General features: G+C 46.8%; 1 protein-coding gene across 1 annotated transcript; it reads left to right on the top strand.

Annotated features, from left to right (window-relative positions):
- Window positions 1–4,331: 4,331 nt before the first annotated feature.
- Window positions 4,332–13,232, top strand: LOC123454050 (2'-5'-oligoadenylate synthase 3-like). Its single transcript, XM_045132123.1, has 4 exons — window positions 4,332–4,459; window positions 7,354–7,667; window positions 9,338–9,513; window positions 13,173–13,232. The coding sequence occupies exons 1-4, from the start codon at window positions 4,332–4,334 to the stop codon at window positions 13,230–13,232; spliced, it is 678 nt and encodes a 225-aa protein (XP_044988058.1).
- The last annotated feature ends 13,211 nt before the right edge of the window (window positions 13,233–26,443 follow it).

Here is a 26,443-nt window from a genome sequence, read left to right as displayed (position 1 = left end):
AATGGGGGTGCAGCGCGAACAGAGAACACGAGGCCTGGGGCAGGTGACAGCTGCGCTTCACTTACAGTTATGCGATAAGTACTCACAAGTTATCAGAGACCTAATACATGTGATAACAAGAGGGCCCCAGTGCAATTATTTTTAGCCTAATATGAGTGACCATGGCCCGGGAACACAGATTCATGTGTCCAACATGGAAGTGGCTACTGAGATTTTATTAGTTAGGAAAGAAAGAAGGAAGGAAGGAAGGAAGGCAGGAAGGAAAGAAAGTTGTAAATCAAGGTGTTCTGCAGGCAGGCGGGTTTCAGTAGAGCAGAGAAAACTCTGCTGTCATTTCCGGTGAGTCTGATTGTGTTCTTAGCTTCTGGGTTGGTGGTCTGCTAAGGACACATTTCAGAGCTTTTACCTGATAGTCAATAGGATGTTAGGTTGATATATATATAAGCGTGGGTAATGAATGGCTATTAAGGGGAATTTACAACATTCCAATTCTCCCCAATCAGGAAGTTCTAATTAGCCATTTGGCCTTATAGAATCTGTTTTTAAATTTTATTTTATTTATTATTATTATTTTTTTTTTTGATTTTTCGAGGTAGGGTCTCACTCTGGTCCAGGCTGACCTGGAATTAACTCTGTAGTCTCAGGGTGGCCTTGAACTCACGGCGATCCTCCTACCTCTGCCTCCCGAGTGCTGGGATTAAAGGCGTGCGCCACCACGCCCGGCTAAATTTTATTTTTTTATGTGAGTGGGGGGTGGGGAGAGGGAGAAAGAATTGGCATACCAGTGCCTTCAGCCACTGTAATAGAACTCCAGATGCATGTGCCACTATTGAGTCAGGTTCGCATTGCTGGCAGAAATCACCCGACCAAGAGCAGCTTTTGGGAAAAAAGGGTTTATTTTGGCTTACGGACTCAAGGGGAAGCTCCATGATGGCAGGGAAAAACGATGGCATGAGCAGAGGGTGGACATCACCACCTGGCCAACATAAGGTGGATAATAGCAACAAGAGAGTGTGCCAAACACTGGCAAGGGAAAACTGGCTATAATACCCTTAAGCCCGCCCCCAACAATACACTGTCTCCAGGAGGCCTTATGTCCCAAATCTCTATCAGCTGGGAACCTAGCATTCAGAACACCTAAGTTTATGGGGGACACCTGAATCAAACCACCACAGCCACCTTGTGCACATATGTGACCTTGCATGCTTACATCACCTTGTGCATTTGGCTTACATGGGACCTGGAGAGTTGAACATGGGTCCTTAGGCTTCACAGGCACCTTAACTGCTAAACCATTTCTCCAGCCCTCAAATTTATTTATTTATTTGACAGAGAAAGAGAAAGAGAGAGAGAGAGTGAGAGCGTGCACTTGGACATGCCAGGGACCCCTGCCACTGCAAATAAACTCTAGATGCATGTGCCACTTTGTGCATCTGGCTTTATATGGGTACTGGGGAATTGAACCCAGGCCACTAGGCTTTGGTAGCAAGTGCCTTTAACTGTTAAGCCATCTCTCCAGCCTGAGCCTTATAGAATCTTTAACACAGCAGTGGATTCTCTTTCTCTCTCTTTTTCTTCTTCCTTTTGTTTCTTTCTCTGTGTGTCTTTTTTTCCTTTCTTTTTAAAATTTTTTTTTTGTTCATTTTTATTTCTTTATTTGACAGTGACAGAGAAAGAAGCAGATAAAGAGAGAGAAAGAGAGAGAGAGGGAGAGTGAATGGGCACGCCAGGGTCTCCAGCCACTGCAAATGTACTCCAGACGCATGTGCCCCCTTGTGCATCTGGCTAACGTGGGTCCTGGGGAATCGAGCCTCAAACCGGGGTCCTTAGGCTTCACAGGCAAGCGCTTAGCCGCTAAGCCATCTCTCCAAACCCTGTTTTTGGTTTTTTTTTTATGGAAATTTTAGTCTGAGAGAGGGATGGCAGGACAGCTGACCCAGCTGGGCCTCTGGGGAAGAGCTCCCTGAGGACAGGACCTCTCAGTCCAGGGCGGAAGGACTCGGAAGGAGTGCTGAATGAAGGAGCAGACAGGCACGCACGCGGAGGTAACAGCCTTTCCAAAGACAGTGTGCGTGGAGGTGAGGGGAAGGGCTCCCAGACGCCAGCAAGATTGCAGGAGGGGGGCATAATAGGACAGAGTGAACAGCGGGGGTTAGATGGCGGGCATGCTGGGATAAAAGCCCCAGATCAGGTGTCTGCAGGCTGGTTCCCTCCAAGACGGAGAGGGACGCTCAGCCCAGCCTCTGCCTTCTCTGGTGGCTCCCAGCAACCCTGGGGTCCTGCCTTGCTTCGCCTTCCGCCTCCTTCTTCACCAGGCTCACCATGTGTTCTGGTCTCTCTCTTGTAGGAACACGTCCCATGGGATTAGAGCCCATCCTACTGACCTTTAATTCCCTTGGTTACTTTTTAAAAAATCTTTTATTTATTTCTTTATTGAGAGAGAGAGAGAGAGAGAGAGAGAGAGGCAGGGAAGGAGAGAAAGAGAAAGAGGAAGAGAAAGAAGCAGAGAATGGGTGTGTCAGGGTCTCTAGCCACTGCAAATGAACTCTAGATGGATGCCCCACCTTGCACATCTGGCTTATGTGGGTACTGGAGAATTGAACCTGGGCCCTTAGATTTCTCAGGCAAGCACCTCAACTCCTAAGCCATCTCTGTAACCCTCTTGGTTACATTTGTAAGGGTCCTATTTCCAAATGAGATCACCTTCTGAGGTCCTTGAAGTTAGAACCTCAGTGTATCTTTGTTAGGAAAGACCTGGTACAGTTAAGGTCCTCACTGTCCCCCCCTGAACTTGTGTAGTCTGGGATCGTGGGCTTCGTTGACCCTGAAGGAAGTATGGCTGGTGCCCCCAAGAGTGCACGGAACAGACTGCAGCCTGGTTGAGATACTGTGTGCTTTTAATCATATTTTTAAATTTGATTTTTATTTTATTATTAGAGACACACACACAGAGTGTGTGTGTGTGAGAGAGAGAGAGAGAGAGAGGGAGAGGGAGAGAGAGAGAGTGCTAGGGCCTCTAGCCACTGCAAATGAACTCCAGATGCACCTTGTGCATCTGGCTTATGTGGGACCTGGAGAATTGAACCTGGGTCCTTAGGCTTCACAGGCAAATGCCTTAACTGCCAAGCCACCCCTCCAGCCCATTTATTTATTTATTTATTTATTTATTTATTTATTTATGACACACAGAAAGAGGCACATTATGTGTCTGGCTTTACTTGGGTACTGGGGAATGGAACCCAGGTCGTTAGCCTTTACAGGCAAGCACCTCAACCTCTGAGCTCTAGTCCCTTGGTCTCTGTGTTTTTGGACTCCCACCTAGATGTTTGGCAAGGACCTCACATTCATTGTCTGATTGCCGCCTTGAGGGACAACTCTGTGTGGCAGCAGAGGAAAAAGTAAAAAGTCGTGTCTGGGGCCAGACCGCCAGGGTTCAAATCCCAGCTCTGCCAGTCATCAGCTGTGTGTCACTGGGTTGTCGACTTCTCTGCTCCTCCATTGCCCTATTTCTAAAATAAAGATGACAGCAATGCTTTCTTTGTAAGGTTTTTCTTTCTTAAAATAAAAAAATGAAGCCAGGCATGGTGGTGCACACCTTTAATCCAAGCACTCGGGAGGCAGAGGTAGGAGGATCACTGTGAGTTCAAGGCCACCCTGAGACTACATTGTGAATTCCAGGTCAGTCTGAGCTAGAGTGAGACCCTACCTCGAAAAAACAAAAAAAAAGGGGGGGGGGCAGGAGAAATGGCTTAGTGGTTAAGCGTTTGCCTGTGAAGCCTAAGGACCCTGGTTTGAGGCTAGATTCCCCAGGACCCACGTTAGCCAGATGCACAAGGGGGCGCATGCGTCTGGAGTTCCTTTGCAGTGCCTGGAGGCCCTGGCATGCCCATTCTCTCTCTCTCTTTCTCTCTGCCTCTTTCTCTCTCTAATTTTTGCTCTCAAAAAAATAAGTAAAAATAAAATTAATAAGGGCCACTTTGTGCATCTGGCTCTACTTGGGTACTGGGGAGATGAACCCTGGCCACCACTCTTTTCAAACAAGTACCTTTAACCTGGGAGCCATCTTTCCAGCCCCTCCGTAGGGTTTTTCAAAGGATTGAATTAGTATTGTAAAGTACGCGTACGCCAGGCATGCAGGGACGCGTCATAAACATGACCCTGTTCAGCCCTAGGAGAGTAAGGGGAAGAGGAGGAGGAAAGGAAACTGAAAGCGGCTGGCAGGGGCGGAGGGTTAGCCTGTGACTGTGGCCTTCGCTGTCCCCGCCCTGGGACCTGCGGGCGCGCCCCGGGGATCCGGGCAAGGGAAACGAGGCTGGCTGGCGCAGGCGGGCATGGCCGCGCAGGGCTCTCCTCCCGCGCTGGACAAGCTGCTCGCCCTGGGCTCCGCGACTCAGCCTGCGGGAGCGCGGGGCGCGAATCCGCGAATCCGGGGCTGCGGGGACCGAGGGTGGACACCCAGGTGCAGCTTTAACTGACGCGGTGGGCCAGCCAGCACCACGTGGGGGAAACTGAGGCACGGAGAGGCCAAGGAGCCCGTCCAGACCCCTAAAGTGGCCCAGCCAGGATCACAGACAGGTGGTCTGATTTCTTCTTCCTCCTTCGTCTTCGTCGTCATATTCTTTTTCTTTTTTTTGGTTTTTCGAAGTAGAGTCTCACTGTAGTCCAGGCTGACCTGGAATTCACTATGTAATCTCAGGGTGGCCTCAAACTCTTGGCTATCCTCCTACCTTTGCCTCCTGCATGCTGGGATTAAAGGTGTGCATCACCACACCCGGCTTCATTTTAAAAAAATGTTATTTTTATTATTATTATTTTTTGTTTGTTTGTTTTTTCGAGGTAGGGTCTCACTCTGGATTCACTATGTAGTGTCAGGGTGGCCTTGAACTCATGGCGATCCTCCTACCTCTGCCTCCTGAGTGCTGGGATTAAAGGCGTGCACCACCACACTCAGCCTGACTGCTTCTTCTGTGTTCTTACATGATACTCCATCCATCCATCCACCCATCCAACCACCCACCCACCCACCCACCCATCTATCCATCCATCCTTCAAATTCTGGACCTCATGCTGCCCAGCTCTGGGGATGGGAAGTGTCCACGCTGTAGCCCCCGCTCTGGCCTGGACTTTACAAATAGGGGCTGGGGAGCTGGCCTCATGAACAAATTCAGATTCCCCAGAACCCACATGAAGCTGGAGGCATAGTCCTGAGTGTCTGTAATCCCAGACAGGAGAATCCTGGAAGTCACTGGCCAGCTACTTTGGAGAACAAATCACGGGACAAGAAGCAAGGTGGAAGGGGAGGACAGATACTCCAGGTTGTCCTCTGAGCTCCAGGCACGTGCATTCACACACACACTCACATCATGCACATGTACCACACTCACACACACTATATACAAAAGAGAAAAGAAATCACAATAGTAATGGACAGAACATGACGTCACTAAATGAGTACTTTCTCCTTTGAGCCCCTGGGATGAGGATCATTGCTGGGTTTATGAATAAGTAGACTGAGTCTGAATGTGGTTATGCCACTAGAACTGTGACCTCAGGATGCCTCCAGGGACCCTCTGAGGGTGGATCCCTGGGTAAACTGAGAGCTGGGGGCTCACCAGAACCTGGGGAGGGCAGTGGCTCTAGAGTTTGTAGGGGAAGGCGGTGTCAGATGACTTCCTGGGGCTGAACCTGAACTTGAGAGGTGGGCCAGGAGAGGCCTGAGGTGAAGCATGTCCTGCTTCTGACCTGGACTGGAAGAGTTTCCCTCAAGCTTTTCTAAAGCCCTAGCCTGGGGTCCTCTGGAAAACCCAGACTGGATTTCAGGGTAGAGATTGGCCTGTGGTTCTAACGGAGGCAGCGCTGGTTTGGGTTCCAGGACCCACACTGCAGTTCAGGGGTGCTGCTCCCCACCCAAAGGCACCCTGGGAGGAATGCATTTCTGGCCTGGGATTGCTATATGATTGCATAAGCAATGACAGACCTCAGGAGCCAGAATGATTCCCGGCGTGGTGGCACACACCTTTAATCCCAGCATTCGGGAGGCAGAGGTAGGGAGATTGCAGTGAGTTTGAGGCCACTCTGAGACCACATAGTGAATTCCAGGTCAGCCTGGGATTCACTCACTCAAACAAACAAACAAAACAAAACAAAAAAAAGAAACAAACAAAACAGCGGAATGATTCCCTGGCCAACTTGAAGGGTTGCCTTCACTTGTCACCCCCACCAAGTGTGTCTGTCCCGTGGAGACACAACTGTCTATTCTTGCGAGTATTTTATTTGGAGACAGGCTCTCATATAGCCCAGGCTGGCCTCAAACTTGATATGTATCTGAGGATGACCTTGAATTTCTGGTCTTCCTGCCTTTACCTCCCAAATGGGGGGTGGGATTACACACATGTGCCACTAGGGCTTTGTGCATGTTAAGCAAGCACTCTACCCCCCCAGCTATATCCCCAGCCAAACATTTTCACATGTTCTTGAAACTGTATGTGGGAAAAATAACACACAGCTGGTATTGGCTGGAATTTCATCTCCCACCCCCTTTCTCTCGCTCTCTGTATTTTTTTTTAATTTATTTTTTTTATTTTTTTTTATTTGAGAGCGACAGACACAGAGAGAAAGACAGATAGAGGGAGAGAGAGAGAATGGGCGCGCCAGGGCTTCCAGCCTCTGCAAACGAACTCCAGACGCGTGCGCCCCCTTGTGCATCTGGCTAACGTGGGACCTGGGGAACCAAGCCTCGAACCGGGGTCCTTAGGCTTCACAGGCAAGCGCTTAACCGCTAAGCCATCTCTCCAGCCCTGTATTTTTTTTTTTTTTAAATGTGGAAGCCAGGTTTGGTAATGCACATCCTTTATTTATTTAGACAGAGAGAGGGAGAGAGAGATAGAGAGTGAGTGAGAATGGGCACGTCAGGGCCTCTAGCCACTGAAAATGAACTCCAGATGCATGTGCCACCATATGCATCTGGCTTATGTGGGACCTGGAGAATAGACCCTGGGTCCTTAAGCTTTGCAGGCATGCGCCTTAACCTCTGAGCCATCTCTCCAGCCCTCTCTCTGTCTTTTGTTAAGACAGGGTTGCCTGGTTGGTCTGGTACTTGCTATGCATACTTGGTAGACCTCAAACTCACAAGGACTCTCCTGCCTTAGCCTCCTAAGTGCTGGGATTACCATTGTGGAACACATCATGCCTAGCTAGGAATTTCTTTCTCAATCATGGATTCATAAATTAAAACTGTTTCTCTTGGTGCTCAAGCCCGGCTCTTCTGGGCTGTGTCCTGCATGGTGTCACATGCCTGCAGCTATATGGTCTAGCTCTACTTGGCCCACTCCCCTCAGTCCAGTTCTTCACCAGCCCAGTTCACAGCTGTCATTTTTCTTCAGAGGGAGGTTCCTATGCCTGGGGAAGAGCACTCAGGGGTGGCTGTGATATTGATTTTGTCATCTTCCTCGCCTGTTTCAAGAGCTATGGGGACCAGATGGTCCATCGCACAGCAATTCTCTCTGACCTGCGTGGGCTGCTGGAGTCCTGGTGTTGGGACCCACAGCCTGGCCTGAGCCTTCAGTTTCCTCAACAAAATGAATCTGGGGACCTGCACTTCCGACTGACATCAGCAGACCTTGAGAACTGGATGGACGTTAGCCTGATGCCTGCCTTTGACATCCTGGGTGAGGGCTTCCTGGTTTGACCTAGGGTTGGGGACATGATCAGAGGGCTAGGTCACCCTGTTCTGGCCCTCCACCAACTTCCTGTGTGACCCCAGCCCTCTCAGAGCCCCGTCTCTGCATGAATCATATCAGGTGTAGACCACATGGACCAGGAAGAGCTGGACCCGAGACCTATGGGGCTGCCGTGGATGCTTGGCCCTCACACAGACATCTCTGCTTTCCTCCCACCACATCTCAGGCAGGGATGCTCAGCCCTTCTCTGAGTGCCCAGAAAGCAAAGCCTTTTGAAGGGACACGTGGCAGCAGGGGCTTAGGGACAGAATGTGCAAAATCTTATCTTTTGTTGGGGGGTGATGGTGGGGTCTCACTCTAATCCAGACTGACCTAGAACTCACTCTATAGCGCCAGACTGTCCTCGAACTCACCGTGATTCTCCTACCCCAGCCCCCCAAGACCTGGGACAAAAGACATGTACCACCATGCCCTGCAAAAATCTTGCCTGTCCCACCCTCTGGGCTAAGGCAGAGTCTCACTCTAGCCCAGGCTGACCTAGCACACACTCTGTAGTTCCAGGCTGGCCTTGAACTCACAGCAATCCTCCTACGTCTGCTCCCAAGTGCCCAGATTAAAGATGTGCACCACCACACCTGACAAATTTAGTCTTTCATCATCACACCATTAATATGATTTCTCACTCTCCTTCATAACACCTGTGTTCAAGTTATCCTAAACTCTGCCTGTGTCCTCGTCAGAAAGTGAGGGGAATGATGGAGGGGGTGCTAGTGACTTTCCCCTCACCATGACCAAATACCTGATGGAAACAGTGCCATGGAGACAGAGTTTATACTGGCCCCAGCTTCAGAGGGACCTCATTTTTGTCATGTTATAGAGCTGACCAGGAGCCAGAGGTGGCACATCCTTAGAAGACCCACCCCGGGGGACCTTCCCTCAAAAGGCCACATCTAAAGGTTCCACAGTCTTTAGGGACCTGTCCCACCAAACCAGGACAAGGGACAATAGAAATATGAAGAAGTTAGTGCATCAACATGTGACCAACTCAGAAGGTTGCCTCGCACAAGGCAGAGGTTACCGGATAGTAATGGGATTTCTAGTATCACTTGGCTCGATGGGGTGGAGGCTAGCTTTATCTTTTAGACAGATAGCTACATTCCACCATGTCTGGGACCACTGTGCTTCAGTATGATGGAGGATGGGTTCTAGGACCTCCTGTCTCTAAGGATACCAACATTCACAGCCCCTGTCCATGAAATCATTTCTACACGAGTGGCACACTAAGTGCAAGCAATTCTTATGTGGCTACAACTGAGGTTGCTTAGTGATTTCGCTGTGTCCTGAGAAATGTGTCTTTAGGAGCTGGGCGTGGTGGTGCATGTCTTTAATCCCAGCATTCAGGAGGCTAAGGTAGGAGGATTGCTGTGAGTTCAAGGCCAGCCTGAGACTACATAGTGAATTTCAGGTCAGCCTGGGCTATGAGATCCTACCTCCAAACACCAAAAAATCAAACGCACACACACACATACACCACCACCAACAAAAAGAAATACGGCTGGAGAGGTGGGTCCTTAGGCTTTGCAGGCAAGCGCCTTAACCGCTAAGCCATCTCTCCAGCCCTCAGCCCCTTTCTTAACCAACCTTCCCTATGCCCACAGGACAGCCCAGCTCTGGAGTCAAGCCCAAACCCCAGGTCTATGCCTCCCTCCTCGGCAGTGGTGGCCAGGGTGGCAAGCATGCTGCCTGCTTTGCAGAGCTGCGCAGGAATTTTGTGAATACCCTCCCTGCCAAGGTCAAGAACCTCATCCTGCTTGTGAAACAGTGGGGCTGCCAGGTGACGCCACTCGGGAAGGGTCCTGTCTGCAGCCTCAGACTGTCAAATTTATTCTTCCCTAACAGTGGAAGTGCTTTCTTCTGTCCAGTGGCCACTTGCGTTCTCTTTCTGGGACGTGCCTGCTTATGACCGTCCACAATTTTCTCTTGCAAGCTTCTTTTTGATCTGTTGACCTCTATAATATTGTGGGTGTTAATCCTGATTTTCTTAATATAATGCAAGTGTATCCTCCCATTCTGTGTCTTGGACTTTGGCTTTCTTCTTTTATTTTTTAATTGATAACTTCCATAATTGTAAACAATATCCCATGGTAATTCCCTCCCTCCCCCCCTTTCCCCTTTGAAACTCCACTCTCCATCATATTCTTTTCCCCTTTCCATCAGTCTCTTTTATTTTGATGTCATGATCTTTTCCTCCTATTATGATGGTCTTGTGTAGGTAGTGTCAGGCACTGTGAGGTCATGGATATCCCGGACATTTTGTGTTTGGAGGGAGCATGTTGTATGGAGCCCTACCCTTCCTTTGGCTCTTATATTCTTTCCACCATCTCTTCCGCAATGGACCCTGAGACTTGGAAGGTGTGATTGAGATATTGCAGTGCTGAGCGCTTCTCTGTCACTTCTTCTCAGCACCATGGTGCCTTCTGAGTCATCCCAAGGTCACCGCCATCTGAAAAGAGAAGGTTCTCTAACGAAAAGTGAGAGTAGCATTAATATACGGGTATGAACATTAAGAGAAGTGCTTACTGGGCAGTTTGGTGAGCATAGTATATACTTTTAGCCAGACAGCAGCAGACGCTACACTCCTAGAGCTCATGACTACCCCTGTTTTAGGTTTTCAGTATCAGGGATGTGCTCCCTCCCATGGAGCGGGCCTCCAGTCCAATTAGAGGGAAGTTGGTTTCCACCATGACAGACGTGCCAGTATTGCACCCGTTGGCTCATTTGACCTGGCTGGCCAAAAATAAGGCTTGCAGTGTCCACTGTTGAGTATCTTCACTGGTGATTTTTCTTTCTCCCATTGAACTGCATGCAGAATGGCTTCTTCCAGCTTTCTGCCAACTGGTCTACATGGAGGAGGTTATCAGCTCAGTTCCAACATGATTTGTCAGTAGTCTTGAAGCCCAAGTATGTGGAGTCTTCAGCAATAGGGTCTTGCCATTTATTCCTGGTTGGAAACCAAGGGCCTAGGCAATGGCCTATAATGTTTTGGGGGCATCAGGGACCTCCCTGGGCAACAACTCACTGGAAGGTATCCCATCCCTCGCACTGAAAATTTTCTAGTAACAATCTATGGCTCTTGCATGTCCCATTGTCCAAAAAAGTAGATTTCCTTATGACTTATTTATATCCTCTTAGATTTTGATTAGCCCTCTGTCCACCTTTCCTTTACTCAATCTCTTCTCCTGACCTCACTTAGGCCTTTCACCCCCGTTAATCTGTTCTTCTACTTACGTATATACAATGCCAACCTATTAGGTTCCCCCTCCCACCCTTTATATCTCCTTTCTAGTTTACTGGCCTCTGCTACTGAGTTTTCTTCCTATTCACACAAAAATCCAATCACTTGTAGCTAGGATCCACATATGAGAGAGAACATGCTACGTTTGACTCTCTGGGCCTGGGTTACCTTACTAAGTATAATCCTTTCCAGATCCATCCAACTTTTGCTTTCTTTAAACGTTATTTATCACAGCAATTTTAATAGTAACCAAATATAATTTCTCTTTTTTTTCCTTAAATTATTTGTCCTTTGGATATCTCAAGATGTTTCTTTAGCATGACTTCCTTAATCAAATTGCCCACACTTCCTTGTGGAGGCTTGCTTTCATATTAGTGTTTTCTCCACCTGAAGCATTTTATGTAGGGTTAGCGGTAAGGAGGGTTTTATATCCTTGCCCAGCCTCAGAAGTACCTCTGCTGTTCCTGCTTGTCGAGCATCTCTTTGGTACTAGATAGAGGGGAGCCTGCCTCGGTCTGGAATGAGGAAAGAAGCTCCCGCAAAGCCTTAGAACACAGCCGGGCGTGGTGGCGCACACCTTTAATCCCAGTACTCAGGAGGCAGAGGTAGGAGATCACTGTGAGCTCAAGGCCAGCCTGAGACTAGAGTGAGTTCCAGGTCAGCCTGGGCTACAGTGAGACCCTACCTCAACTACAACCACAACAACAGCAACAACAAAAAGTCTTAGAGCACATAGGTTGGTCTTTCCATTAGGCTACTCACCATAGGCAGGTATGAGTGTGTGAAGATCCTGGATTCGATTCGGACACTAAACTGCTGCATGACCATGGGCAAGTTCCCAGCCTCTCTGTACCCACCCTCCTTTCATGTATCTGGAGTTCACCAGCCCTAACTAGCCCATCTGTCCGTCCTGTCACCACCACCACCACCACCTCACACTCCTAAGGACTTCGCTGGCCCTCCCACCTCTAAGCCTTTGCTGATGTCATCCACTCATCACACTTTGCAGGTGCTACTATATCCTGAGAACACTTCAAAACTCCCCTCCTGAGAATGCCAGCTTGCCTTCATGCACTGGTGTACCTACGAGTACCCGCTATTACCAGCCTTTGGGATGGGTGTTAGGAGACCAAGATGGACACATCACGGTCCCCATCCCTGTAGACACCACACACGTCTGAGCTCCCATTCTCACTGCGTGAACTTGGTCAGGTCACTACCCTCCTAGATCCTGCTTTACCATCTGCAAGATTAAAAGCCCTGGCTAGGCCATCTCTACAATCCTATTATTTCCCTGGTTTGGTTTTATTTGAATTTAATTTAGTTTTTATGTTATTTATTTATGTGTGTGTGTGTGAGAGAGAGAGACAGAGAGGGAGAATGAACATGGGTACACCAGGTCCTCCTGCCACTGCAAATGCAGACACATGAGCCCCTTTGTGCATCTGTCTTTACAAGGCTACTGGGGAATCAATCTTAGACCATCTGGCTTTGCAAGCAAGCACCTGTAACTGCCGGGCCACTTCCCCACCCCTTGTGCTCCTCCCCGGAACAAGGCTGGGTGACGTTATAAAGAAGGCGGTTCATGGCTACGGCGCTGGTGTCAGCTCAGCCGTGCTGCGGAGCCTGTACCAGGTGGCATTGCAGCACAGTCGCACGCATTGGGGAACACCAAAGCCCAAGGTGGGATGCCCACGAGCTGCACAGGGCCACACTTGCTCACCGGTGCCCTCTGTCAGGACCCCAAAGAACGGCCTTACCCTCCTCCTAAAGCACCTCCCATGAGGCTCCAACACCGAAAGGTGCCACCACCACCACTGGGGACCCAGGCACATATAGTTTGGAGGGCAAACCACATCCAGGCCATAGAAGACCAGATGTCACCCAGTTTGCTTAACATTCAAGATGATCCAGTGAGAAGAGAGGGGGCGTGATGGCACCCACTTAAATATGAGGAAACCGAGTCTGAGTAAGAGAGGACCCTGAGCTGGCTAGTAGTGCAACTCCAGGACCTGCAGCTCAAAAAGGAATGGGCAAACAGGAGATGGTGGGCCAAGTCCTCCACGTGGAGTTCACCGGAAACCTAGTTTCAGTTCCTCTTGGTTCTCTCTGCAGCCAGCTCTCCTCCACCAAACCTGTCCTGGTTCTCAATCCAGCTAGCTCTAGTCCAACCAAACCCCTCCTCATTCTCTCTGCAGCCAGCGAGATCTCTTCCACCAAACAAACCCCTGGACAAGTTCATCAGTGACTTCCTGTAGCCCAACCAGCAGTTCCTGTCTCAGGTGAACAAAGCTGTCCACACCATCTGTTCTTTTCTGAAGGAGAAACAAGGTGGTTAAGGTGGTCAAGGGAAGAAGCTACCTCCAGCTGGGATCCCTTCCTGGAAGTATGATGCCTAAACCATGTCTGTGGTCATCTCATCACAGAGAAAGGACCAAAACAAGTGGACGGTGGTCGAGGGTCTAAACAAGCCCATCATGTCCCCGTTGGTCACTCATGATGCCCAAGTCCGCAGATGCAGCAAAGGGACAGGGAACTGATATGTGGAAGCCTTGGCATCAATCTCCTTTCAGAAAGGCAGATCCATAGGATACCAGCCTTGGCTTTTCTCTCCAGTTCTTTGATCTGCCTTTTGTTGTAAGTTAAAAGCACAATTTACTGCCCACCCTCCTGACAATCTTGGGTTTAATTTCCACAAATCTACAAAATTGGCTTTACTCTTTATGTCTTCCTATATGGTGGCACTTGGGAAGTCTAAGCTCCCAAAAATGGAAATTTTGGTTTCAAAATTTAACTAGGGCTTGGAAGATTGCTCAGTGGTTGGAGGTGCTTATTTAAAAAGCCTGCCAGCCTGAGTTCAATTCCCCAGTACCCACATAAAGCCAGATGCACAAAGTGGTGCTTGTGTCTGGAGGTCATTTGCAGCAGCAAGAGACCCTACACACCCATATTGCCCACTGCTTGTAAACAAATAAATTCTCCCTCCCTCCTTCCTTCCTTCCCTCCCTCCCTCCCCCCCTCCCTCCCCCCTTCTCTCTCTCTATATATGTATGTATTTGGTTTTAAATTTTTTATTTATTTATTTTAGAGAGAGAAGGAGGCAGAGAGAAAAAGAAAGAGAGAGAATAGGCACATGCCACCTTGTGCATCTGGTTTGCATGGGTCCTGGGGAATTGAACCTGGGTCCTTAGGCTTGACAGGCAAGCACCTTAACTGCTAAGCCATCTCTCCAGCCCCTATATTTGTTTTTTCCAGGTAGGATCTTGCTGACCTGGAATTCACTATGTAGTCTCAGGATGGCCTCAAACTCATGACCATCCACCTACTTCTGCCTCCTGAATGCTGGGATTAAAGGCATGTGCCACCACACCAACCTTAATAAAATACTTTAAAAAAAAATTCAGCTAAAAGGCTGAGGATGTGATCAGCATACATAAAGCCCTAGGTTGGATCCCAGGTACTGCATAAACCAGGCATGTTGGCACATGCCTTTAATCTCAGCACTCAGGCAGTAGAGGCAGAAGGACCAGAAACTAAAGGTCATCCTTGGCTATATAGAGAATTCTAGTCCAGCCTGGGCTACATAGATTCTAACTCCAAAAGAAAAAGAAAAAAATCATAGCTGGAGGGATGGCTTAGCAGCTAAGGCATTTGCCTGCAAAGCCCAAGGATCCTGGTTTGACTCTCCAGGACCCACCTAAGCCAGATGTACAAGGAGCACATGCATCTGGAGTTCCTTGCAGCGGCTGGAGGCCCTGGCACGCCCATTCCCCCCCTCCTCTCTCTCTCTGCCTCTTTCTCTCTCAAATAAACAAATAAATAAAATATATTCCTTTTTTAAACAGGTGTTTCCACAAACTCCCAATACACCTCCATTCATAATCACAGGTAGTGGCAACATAAAGGGCATGAGACTCTAATGTGATTTGTTTTGGCTCCAAAGAGTGGCCTAATCAGGAGTGGTGTTGGCCATGGGTACAGGGAGAAAAAGCAATAGCCATTGCTGCAATTGATTAGCAATGTCTGCTTCACCTGTAGAAGGTGGTGCAGTAGCACTGTGATTGACTAGTAATGTCTGCCTGGGCATAGAATTAAAACTGGTCTATTCATAGCTTCTTTCTTTTCTTTCCTCTTCCTTCCTGCCTTCCTTCTTTTTCTTCCTCTCTCTCTCTTCTTTTCTCCCTTCTTCCTTCCTCCTTCCCTTTCTTACTTTTCTTTGTTTCTTTTGTTTTAATTTTTATTTTTTAGTATTTTATTTATTTGAGAGCCAGAGAAAGAAAGAGGCAGATAAAGAGGGAGTGGGTGCGCAAAGCCTCTAGCCACTGCAAATGAACTCCAGACACATGCACCACCTGCACCTGACTTACGTTACTACTGGGGAATTGAACCTGGGTCCTTGGGCTTCACATGCAAGCACCTTAACCTCTGGTATTTCTCCAGGCACCCCCTTTTTTTTGTTTCAACAGAGTGTCACTATGTATAGCCTAGGTTGGCTTCAAATTTACAATCCTCCTACCTCAGCCTGCTGAGTGCTGGGATTACAGGCACGTGCCATCACACCCCACTGCTATATGTAGCATCTTTTCTTTCCTTTTTCTTTTTGAGAGAGGGCGGGGTGGGGGGGGGGAGAGGGAGAGAGAATTGGCCCAGGGCCTCAGCCACTGTAATCAAACTCCAGATGCTTGCGCCACCTAGTGGGCATATGGGACCTTGCCCTTGCCTCACCTTTGTGCATCTGGCTTATCTGGAGAGTCAAACACGGGTCTTTCAGCTTCGCAGGCAAGCGCCTTAGCCGCTAAGCCATCTCTCCAGCCCTGTAGCTTCTTTTCCATTCCTGTCCTGGCGTGTGTCCTGGGCACTGAGGAGGCCCTGGGTCCTGCCCCACCCCTCCGGTGTCAGGTGAGGTGGAGAATAGCCTGGTCAGTGTCACAGGAGGGCCCTGAGCTCTGGGAATAAGGCTGGCCCTGGATGGACCCAACAGGGAAGCTGGGCCACAGTGCTCGCTGGGACCTGCTGGCCAAGGAGGCCGCAGCCTACACCTCCGCGCCGTGCTGCGCGGACAGGGATGGCACCCCCATCCAGCCTTGGCCCGTGAAGGTGAGAGATGTGCAAAGCAGGCAGGAGCATTTGGGAGGGAGGGGACATGGCTGAGGTGGGGCCCAGTCATAACCCCAGTGGGCCCTGTACCCCTCCTCCTGCGTGGTCTCTGCTCCGGCAGGAACACGAAGGTGGGCTAACCAGCAGCTCCTCCTCCCCACAGGAAACCGTGTGCTGGGAAGAAAGATCAGCGGTAACCCCAGCCTTCCGCAGATGTGCCTGTGTGTGCGCATGTGCGCGTAGTGCGCTTGTGATTCTACTACCCTGGTTCCTGCCTCCCAGTTCTATTTCTCCTGCTGCCCACCGCTGCCACGTTGATCACTCAGGCGCCTCTGCCTCCCATGACAGGTGCAGTGGGAACCACACCCCTAACCTGTGTGTTCAGCTTCTCCATCACCCCCAGGGCACTGCCCCACCCTCCACAGCTGCACCTCAACCCTGCTGCGAAGCCCCCACTCCTCCCCTTACCTGGACTTACATCTGGGTCCTCTGTTCTGTTCCATGGATCTACATGTCTGCTTTTGTGCCAGTACCATGCTGTTTTTGTTACTATGGCTCTGTAGTATAGGTTAAAATCAGGTATGGTGATACCACCAGCCTTATTTTTTTGCTCAGTATTGTTTTAGATATTCGAGATTTTTTGTGATTCCAAATGAATTTTTGGATTGTTTTTTCTATTTCCATAAAGAATACCATTGGAATTTTGATGGGGATTGCATTAAGTACATTGCTTTTGGTAAGATTGCCATTTTCACAATATTGATTCTTCCAATCCAAGAATAGGGATGTTTTCCCATTTCATAGTGTCTTCTGCAATTTCTCGCTTGAGTGTTTTAAAGTTTTCATTGTAGAGATCCTTCACTTCCTTGGTTAGGTTTATTCCAAGGTACTTTATTTTTTTTAATGTAATTGTGAATGGGAGTGATTCTCTGATTTCGTCCTCTGTGTGTTTGTTGTTAGCATATAGAAAGGCTACTGATTTTAGTGTGTTTATTTTGTATCCTGCTACATTGCTATAGGTGTTTGCTGGTAGATTCGTTATGTATAGAATCATGTCATCTGCAAATAATGATAATTTGATCTCTTCTTTTCCAATTTGTATCCCTTTTTAATTTTTATTTATTTATTTGAAAGTGACAGACAGAGAGAGAAAAAGGCAGATAGAAAGAGAGAGAGAGAATGGGCATGCCAGGGCATCTGGCCCCTGCAAATGAACTCCAGATGTTTGTGCCCCCTTGTGCACCTGGCTAATGTGTGTCCTGGAGAATCGATCCTCGAAATGTGTTCATTAGGCTTCACAGGCAAGCGCTTAACCACTAATCCATCTCTCTAGCCCTTATATCCCTTTTATGAGTGTCTCTTACCTTATTGCTAGAGCTAAGACTTCCAGTACTATATTAAATAAAAGTGGAGACATGGACACCCTTGTCTTGTTCCTCATTTTAGTGGAAAAGCTTCCAGTTTTTCCCCACTTAGTAATATGTTGGCTGTAGGCTTATCATAAATAGCCTTTATTATGTTGAGATATGTTCCTTCTATTCCCAGTCTCTGTAGGACTTTTGTCATGAAGGGATGTTGGATTTTGTCAAATGCTTTCTCTGCATCTAATAAGATGATCATGTAATTTTTGTCCTTCAGCCCATTTATATACTATATTACATTTATCAATTTGCATATGTTGAACCATCCCTGCATCTCTGGAATAAAGCCTACTTGGTCAGGGTGAATGATCTCTCTGATATATTCTTGTATTCTGTTTGCCAATATTTTGCAGAGAATTTTTTTTTTTTTTTGGTTTTTCAAGGCAGGGTCTCACTCTGGCTCAGGCTGACCTGGAATTCACTATGTAGTCTCAGGGTGGCCTCGAACTCACGGCGATCCTCCTACCTCTGCCTCCCGAGTGCTGGGATTAAAGGCGTGCGCCACCACGCCCGGCTTGCAGAGAATTTTTGTATTTATGTTCATGAGGGAGATTAGTCTGTAATTTTCTTTTTCTTTTCTTTTTTTTTCTTTTTTTTGAGGTAGGGTCTCATTTTGGCCCAGGTTGATCTGGAGTTCACTACGTAGTCACAGAGCAGCCTTGAACTCATGGTGCTCCTCATACCTCTGCCTCCCGAGTGCTGGGATTAAAGGCGAGTGCCACCACGCCTGGAAATTTTCTTTTTTTGTTCTATCTTTACCTGGTTTTGGTAGTAGGGTGATGCTGGCTTCATAGAAAGAGCTTGGTAGGATTCCTTCTTTTTATATTTTATGGAAAAGCTTAAGAAGAAATGGTGTTAGCTCTTCCCTGAAGGTCTGGTAAAATTCACCAGTGAATCCATCTGGGCCTGGACTTTTTAGGTGGGAGATTTTTGATAATTGCTTGGATCTCCATACTTATTATAGGTCTATTTAAGTGATTAATCTCATCTTGATTTAATTTAGGTAGGTCATATAAATCAAGGAAATCATCCATTTCTTTCAGATTTTCATACTTTGTGGAGTATATGTTTTTATAGTATGTCCCTATGATTTTTTGAATTTCTCTGGTATCTGTTGAGATGTTGCCTTTTTCATCTCTAATTTTATTAATTTGTGTCTCTTCTGTCTTTCTTTTGGTCAGATTTGCCAAGGGTTTATCAATCTTGTTCATCCTTTCCAAGAACCAACTCTTTGTTTCATTGATTCTTTGGATTTTTTCTTTTTGTTTCTATTTCATTAATATCTGCCCTAATCTTTATTATTTCTTCCCATCTACTGATTTTTGGTTTGCCTTGTTCTTCTTTTTCCAAGGCTTTAAGGTGAAGCACTAGGTCATTTATTTGAGACCTTTCTAATTTCTTAATATAGGCACTTAAAGCTATAAATTTCCCTCTTAGGACTGCCTGCATTGCGTCCCTAAGGTTTTGGTATGTTGTGTTCTCATTATTATTTGGCTCTATGCATTTTTTGATTTCTGTTGCAGTCCGGTTCGCATTGCTGGTAGAAATCACCCAACCAAGAGCAGCTTCTGGGAAAAGGAGGTTTATTTTGGCTTACAGGCTCGAGGGGAAGCTCCACGATGGCAGGGGAAAAAGATGGCATAAGCAGAGGGTGGACATCACCCCCTGGCCAACATAAGGTGGACCACAGCAACAGGAGGGTACGCCAAACACTGGCATGGGGAAACTGGCTATAAAGCCCATAAGCCCACCCCCAACTATACACTCCCTCCAGGAGGCGTTAATTTCCAAATCTCCATCAGCTGGGAACCTAGCATTCAGAACACTTAAGTTTATGGGGGACACCTGAATCAAACCACCACAATTTCCTTCTTGATTTTTTCATTGACCCATTAGTCATTTAGTAGTGTATTGTTTAGTTTCCATGATTTTGTGTATGCTCTATAGCTTTTCTTGCTATTGATTTGTAGTTTGACTGCATTGTCACCAGATAGATTGCAAGGAATTATTTCAATTTTCCTGTATTTGTTAAGATTTGCTTTGTGTCCTAATATATGGTCTATTTTAGAGGATGTTCCATGTGCTGCTTAAAAGAATGTATATTCTGCAGCATTTGGATGAAATGTCCTATACATATATATCTGTTAGGTCCATTTCTTCTATGAACTCATTTAATCCCAATGCCTTCCTGCTTATTTTTTGCCGGGATGACCTGTCAATTGATGAGAGTGGGGTGTTGAAGTCCCCCACTACCACTGTCTTTGGTGTTATCTGTGACCTTCATTCTAATAGCGTTTGTTTGAAATGCTATTGTTTGAAGTTGGGAACCCCCATGTTAGCTGCATATATGATTGTAATGTCCTCCTGTTGGAGTGTGCCTTTAACCAATATAAAGTGACTTCCCTTATCTTTCTTAACTAATGTTGGACTGAAGTCTACCTTGTCAGATATTAGGATAGCAACCCCGGCTTATTTTCTAGGCCCATTTTCTTGAAACACTATTTTCAAACCTTTCATCCTAAGATAGAGTTCATCCTTTGTAGAAAGTTTCTGGGAGGCAACAAATTGAAGGATCCTACTTTTTAACCCAGTCTGAAAACTTATGTCTTTTGGAGCGTTGAAGCCATTGATATTAAGAGATATTATTGAAAGGTGTGTATTTATTTTTGCCATTTTTTTTTTTTTTTGAGGTAGGGTCTCACTGTAGCTCAGGCTGACCTGCAATTCACTATGTAATCTCAGGGTGGCCTCGAACTCATGGCAATCCTCCTACCTCTGCCTCCCGAGTGCTGGGATTAAAGGCATGGGCTACCATGCCTGGCTATTTTTGCCATTTTTTTGTAGTTCTGGTTTTACTTTGCTCTCTTGTATTATTTGAGTATGGTTTGTTTTTTTCCAGGTTCCTTATACATGTGCTTTTCTTTCTCTTCAGCATGGAGGATTCTTTCAAGTATTTTCTGTACAGCTGGTTTTGTCTTCAAATATTCCTTTATCCTGCTTTTGTTGTGGAATGTCCTTATTTCTCCATCTATTTGAATGGATAAAGTAACCTTGATTGACAGTTGTTATCTTTCAGAACTTGGAATATATCACTCCATGATCTGCTGTGATCCTGATGGGCTTGCCTTTGTAGGTAACTTGATTTTTCTCTAACTGCTTTCAATATATTTTCTTTGGTTTGTATGTTTGGTAGTTTAATTATAATAATGTGAGGAGAGGTTCTTCCCAGGTTTTGTCTGATTGGTGTTCTAAAGGATTCCTGTATCTGCATTGACACCTCTTTCCCAATTTGGGGGAAGTTTTCTTCTATGATTTTGTTGAAAATGCCTATTATGCCTTTGGAGTGAAATTCTTCTCCTTCTACTATACCCTGAATTCTTTTATTTTATTTATTTATTTATTTATTTTGTTCATTTTTTATTGATTTATTTGAGAGCGACAGACATAGAGAGAAAGACAGATAGAGGGAGAGAGAGAGAATGGGTGCGCCAGGGCTTCCATCCACTGCAAACGAACTCCAGACGCGTGCGCCCCCTTGTGCATCTGGCTAACATGGGACCTGGGGAACCGAGCCTCGAACAGGGGTCCTTAGGCTTCATAGGCAAGCGCTTAACCACTAAGCCACCTCTCCAGCCCTACTTTTTATTTTTAAAAATATTTTATTTATTTATTTGAGAGAGAAGGGAGGGGAAGAGGGAGATACAAAGCGAATGGCCATGCCAGGGCCTCCTGCCACTGCAAACAAACTCCAGATGCATGCAGCACCCTGTGTCTGATGTGTATACCCTGAATTCTTATGCTTGATCTTTTCATAGTGTTCCGAATATCTTGAAATTCCCATCCATATTTTCCTATTAGTTTGTCTTTCTCTTTGTTGGACTGTATTAGATCTGCCACTTGGTCTTCTAGCTTAGATATTCTGTCCTCTCCTTCATCCATTCTACTGGTGAGATTTTCTACAGTTTTTTTTATTTCATTGACTGTGTTCTTCATTGCTAGTAATTCTAACTGGTTTTTCTTTATTATTTCTAGTTCCTTATTTATGTCTTGTGTCGACCTCTTTATTTCATTAAATTGTTTTCCTGTGTTTTGTTTGATTCCTTTGATTTTCTCTTTCATTCCTTTGACTTCCTCTTTGACTTATTTGAGCATATTTATAATCATTCTTTTGAAATCTTTCTCAGGCATTTCCTCTAACTCATTCTCACTGGAGGTCCTTTCTAGTGCATTAATACTTTTTGGTGGACTTATATTATCTTGATTTTTGGTGTTTCTTGTGTTATATTATTTTTTCATCTTGTATTAATTTAATGCTTGGATTTTCTAGTTAGCTGCAGTATTATTAGATGTATCAATCAATCTGATGTTATATATAATCAGGATAGGACCTTAAGGTTTTAGGTATGGCTCTTAAGACTCTCAGAGTATCTACAAAAGTGATCCTAGATGTTAAGTTTGCCTGCTATGAGAGTATTCAAGTAGGCTGAGTGGAACAAAATGCAGGCAGATTCTAAAATTTAACTAAACAATGTACACATTCAGTGAAAAATAACACAGAGTTTTTATGCAAGAGTAGGTATTATGACAACCAGATCCTCTAACAAAGACACTGTCCCTTAGGATGTGTGTTGCCCCACACCCTTAATCCTGTCAGCTAGGAGGTTCAGATTTCTGGTCTGTTGAGGTTTCTAAGTCAGTTTGTGACCAAGTGAGACCCTTCCCTAATGAACAACAGAAGAGGAAACAAAGCCACTAGAAATCAGGAAGCAACAAATAATAAGTCCAAAACACAGCTTATTTAAGAATGGCAAATCAGACCATCCATCAGATTTAACATATAATTTATCCTGATATGGAAGGTGCAATTAGCACTTCTGGTTCAGGGCTATATACCAGGTTTATTTGGTGGGTGCTGACCTGGTGTAATCCCAGTTACTTTTTGGCATGATTCTGGTCTTAGTTATGCTGCGCTCCTGCTTGGGTCCCTCTTTGGTGCAATGTGGGTTCAAGTAGGCTGGCTGGGTCGCTGGATCACTGCTCTGGTCAGCAGAGCTGGGTGCTGTGAGCTCCCTTCCCCAGGTCTCTGGTGCTTGCTGGTGCTTGCGATGGGGGAGGGGAGGCTTTGGAGGCTTGCATCTTGATGGAATTAAATCCCTCACTGGCCACACAATCATCATTTCTCTCTCTCTCTCTCTCTCTCTCTCTCTCTCTCTGCATGCCTTTTTTTCCCCCATGAGCTGCTGTGGTGATTCTCAGGTCTCTGTTCCCCACAGGACTAGGGTTATAGACATGTGTGGCCACACCCAGCTATTTATGTGGGTCCTGAACTGCTGGCCATCTCTCTATCCCCCAATTAAAACTTCTGGCCAGGCATGGTGGTGCACGCCTTTAATCCCAGCACTCAGGAGGCAGAGGTAGGAGGATTGCTATGAGTTCGAGGCCTGCCTGAGACTACAGAGTGAATTCCTGGTCAGCCTGAGCTAGAGAGAGACCCTGCCTTGAAAAACTAAAAAACAACCCAAAAAAATCTTCTGTCTGAGAGTGCTTCTGTGCTGTGCATCCCAGGTTCTGTCATCACTAGGACAATGTTCCCTTGTGTTCAGTGTCACAAGCACTTTTCCTAAGGTTGGCAAAGAGCTTCCATCTCATCATCTGAAGTTGGTACTGGCTGCAGGTGCTAAAGGGTGCTGAAGAATGGAAATTTAACTGGGAAGAACAACCTAATCAATTGGTTCCATCAGCCATGGATGTCGTAGGGGAAAGTTGTGTGTGTGTGGTGTGTAGAGGTCCAGGCCTACGGGTGGGAACAGAAAGCACTGAATTGGGACTCGTCACCTGATCCCGTGCCCCCCACTCCAGGGAGAGGGACAGAACCAAAGCTGGGTGTGCAAGGCCAGGGACCTATCTTCTGGTCACATTTGCTGAGAACTGTAAGGAAGCCCCCATGGCCAACCCAAGAGGCATGATTTGGGGACCTGAGAGGTCCAGGCTTGGGCATGGTCCTTGGTGTTGCTGTCATTCAGTATACAAGGTGAGGAGGGATGGAGGTTTGAAAAGGGTTCCGGGGACAGGCTGAGTGCGGGGGCAGGGGGTGTGGGAAGAGATAAGGGTTCTAGTTCAATGGTAGAGTGCTTCTGTAGCATACCCAAGGCCTTGGGTTTCTCTGGGAGAAAATGAGAGAAGGAGGGAAGCAAAGATGAGAAGGAATGATGCAAAAAGGAAAAGAAATGATGCAGGGAAGGAGCAATGGATGAAAGGAAGGAAGGGAGAAAGAAGAAAAGAGTGGAGGGCAAGAGAAGTGGAGCAGTAGAGCAGAACTCTTTGTGCTGGTGATGCACAAGCCTGGCAGCCGTGGCTTCTGAATGCCGAGCGAGAGGCACGGCCTTCTTAGCAGCGCGGGCTTCAGACACAGGCCGCGACAGTGCAGCCAGGCTGCAGAGTTGAGTCCCAGGAGGTTTAAGCTACAAAGAAAGGGCTGTCTGCTTTAATTTTGTGTCAGTATACGTGTGCATGTATGTGTATATGTGTGTGCAGATGTATGTGCTCCTATGCTCGTGTGTGTGTGTGTGTGTGTGTGTGTGTGTGTACGTGCCAGAGATCAACATCAGGTGTCTTCTCTTTTTCTTTTTCTCTTTCTTTCTTTCTTTCTTTCTTTCTTTCTTTCTTTCTTTCTTTCTTTATTTTTGTTGTTTTTTTTAGGTAGGGTCTCACTCTGGTCCAGGCTCACCTGGAATTAACTCTGTAGTCTCAGGGTAGCCTTGAACTCATGGCGATTCTCCTACTTCTACCTCCAGAGTGCTAGGATTAAAGGCATGCACCACCACACCCGGCTTCCTCTTTTTATGTTAATTTAATTTATATATTTGAGATAGAGGAAGAGGTAGATAGAAAGAGAAAATGGCCACACCAGGGCCTCCAGTCACTGCAAACGAACTCCAGAAGCATGCACCCCCTTATGCATCTGGTTTACATGGGTCCTGGGGAGTCGAACTAGGGTCCTTAGGCTTCACAGGCAAATGCCTTAACCACTATGTCATTTCCCCAGCCTTCTTTTTATTTATTTATTTAATTTTAGTAAGAGCAAGCGACAGAGAGAGAGAGAATTGGTGCACCAGGACCTCAGCCACTGTAATCAGACTCTAGATGCTTATGCCACCTAATGAGGGCACCTTGCACTTGCCTCACCTTTGTGTGTCTGGCTTATGTGGGATCTGGAGAGTCGAACACAGGTCCTTAGGCTTTGCAGGAAAGCACCTTAATCGCTAAGCCATCTCTTCTTTAGTGTGTTCTTCAGTCACCCCAACCTTATGTTTTGGGACAGGATCTATCACTTAATCCATAGCTCATTTGATTTGGCTGGACTAGCTGGTCAGCAATCCCCCAGGAATTCCCCAGTATCCATCTCACTGATGCTGGGGTGGCAGGTGTGAAAAGTCGTGCCTGTCACTTACATGGGTGCCAGATACCAAAACTCAGGTCCTCGTGCTTCCGCTGGGATGCCCATTCCCTCTCTCTCCCTCTCTGTCTCTAATAAATAAATAAAACTTCCGCTGAGTCGCTGGCTCCCAGGTTCTTGTCTTATGAATTCAAAAAAGAATTGAAATCCATAGAGCAGAGGGTAAGTTTGGAGAGATTTCTTTAGATTATGGACAGAATTTAAGAGAAGGAAGGTAGAACTCTTGCTTAAGAGGCAAAAGGGGAGTTCTGAAAGGGAGATGCCACCCTAGGGGCCCCGACTGGGGTCTTTTCTACATTCTGAGTAGAGGCTGAAACTAACCAGCCTCCAGGAAAGGGGGACTTTGCAAGGAAAGATAGATCTAGGGTGGGAATTCCTTTAGGCAGCGAGAGATGAAGAGAAGCCAGATCCTTCTCTGACCTCCAACCAAGTAGAGACAGCAAGAGCTCAAGGATATACCTTGTTTTTACTTTTCGGGCACAAGTCACCCCTAAACTGCCTCCATGGCTCTGTCAGTTATAGCTCTAAGTGGTATCTCTGCCATGCTTCTTCCAGCCCCATAACACCCCACCTTGCCCCACCTTCTATATAATATCCAGGGCAGAATTGAAACAGCTGCAACCCTCTCAGCTTCAGCCTCTCGAATCTGGCAGCAAAAATTGCCTGCCTGGGGCTGGAGAGATGGCTTAACAGTTAAGGCACTTGCTTGTGAAGCCTAAGGACCCAGGTTCAATTCCCTAGTACTCACATAAGCCAGATGCACAAAGTGGCACATGCATCTGGAGTTTGTTTGCGAATGGCTAGAGGCCTTAGCATTCCCATTCTCTCTCTCACATTCAGGTAAATAAATAATTTTTTTCAAAGTGGCCTGTCTGCTTTCCTGGATGTCCACTCTGGGTCCTGCTTTCTGCCCTTGCTAGGTAGCATGTCTGGTGTGTGTGTGTGTGCACGCGTGCACACACACAGAGTAGGAACCCACCCCTGACCCTTGAGCAGCCGTGTTCATCCATAGGCACGAAGGAGACCTGCCTCTGGCTAGGGCTTACCTTGCTTTGTGTCTGAGCAAGTCAGTCTCCTTCCTCTAGTCTCTTTCCCAGCTGCTGTCCCTGGCACTAGTGACTCACCAGTCACTAGAAACAGGAAGGAGGGGACAATGTCTCAAAGCACAGCCTCCTCTCTCTATAAAATTGAATTGAGGGCTGGAGGGATGGCTTTGCAAAAGGACCCAGGTTCAATTCCCCAAGACCCTCGTTAGCCAGATGCACAAGGTGGCGCACGCGTCTGGAGTTCGTTTGCAGTGGCTGGAGACCCTGGTGTGTCCATTCTCTCTCTCTCAAATAAATAAAAAAAAAAATATTTTTAAAAAGCTGAATTGAAGCTGGGCGTAGTGGCACACGCCTTTAATCCCAGCACTCGGGAGGCAGAGGTAGAAGGATCGCTGCGAGTTCGAGGCCACCCTGAGACTACATAGTGAATTCCAGGTCAGCCTAGGCTA

This window comes from Jaculus jaculus, chromosome 13 (assembly GCF_020740685.1).
Source record: "Jaculus jaculus isolate mJacJac1 chromosome 13, mJacJac1.mat.Y.cur, whole genome shotgun sequence".
Classification (NCBI taxonomy): domain Eukaryota; kingdom Metazoa; phylum Chordata; class Mammalia; order Rodentia; family Dipodidae; genus Jaculus; species Jaculus jaculus.
Note: the sequence above shows the minus strand (reverse complement) of the source record. Positions and strands in the feature narration are given on the sequence as shown.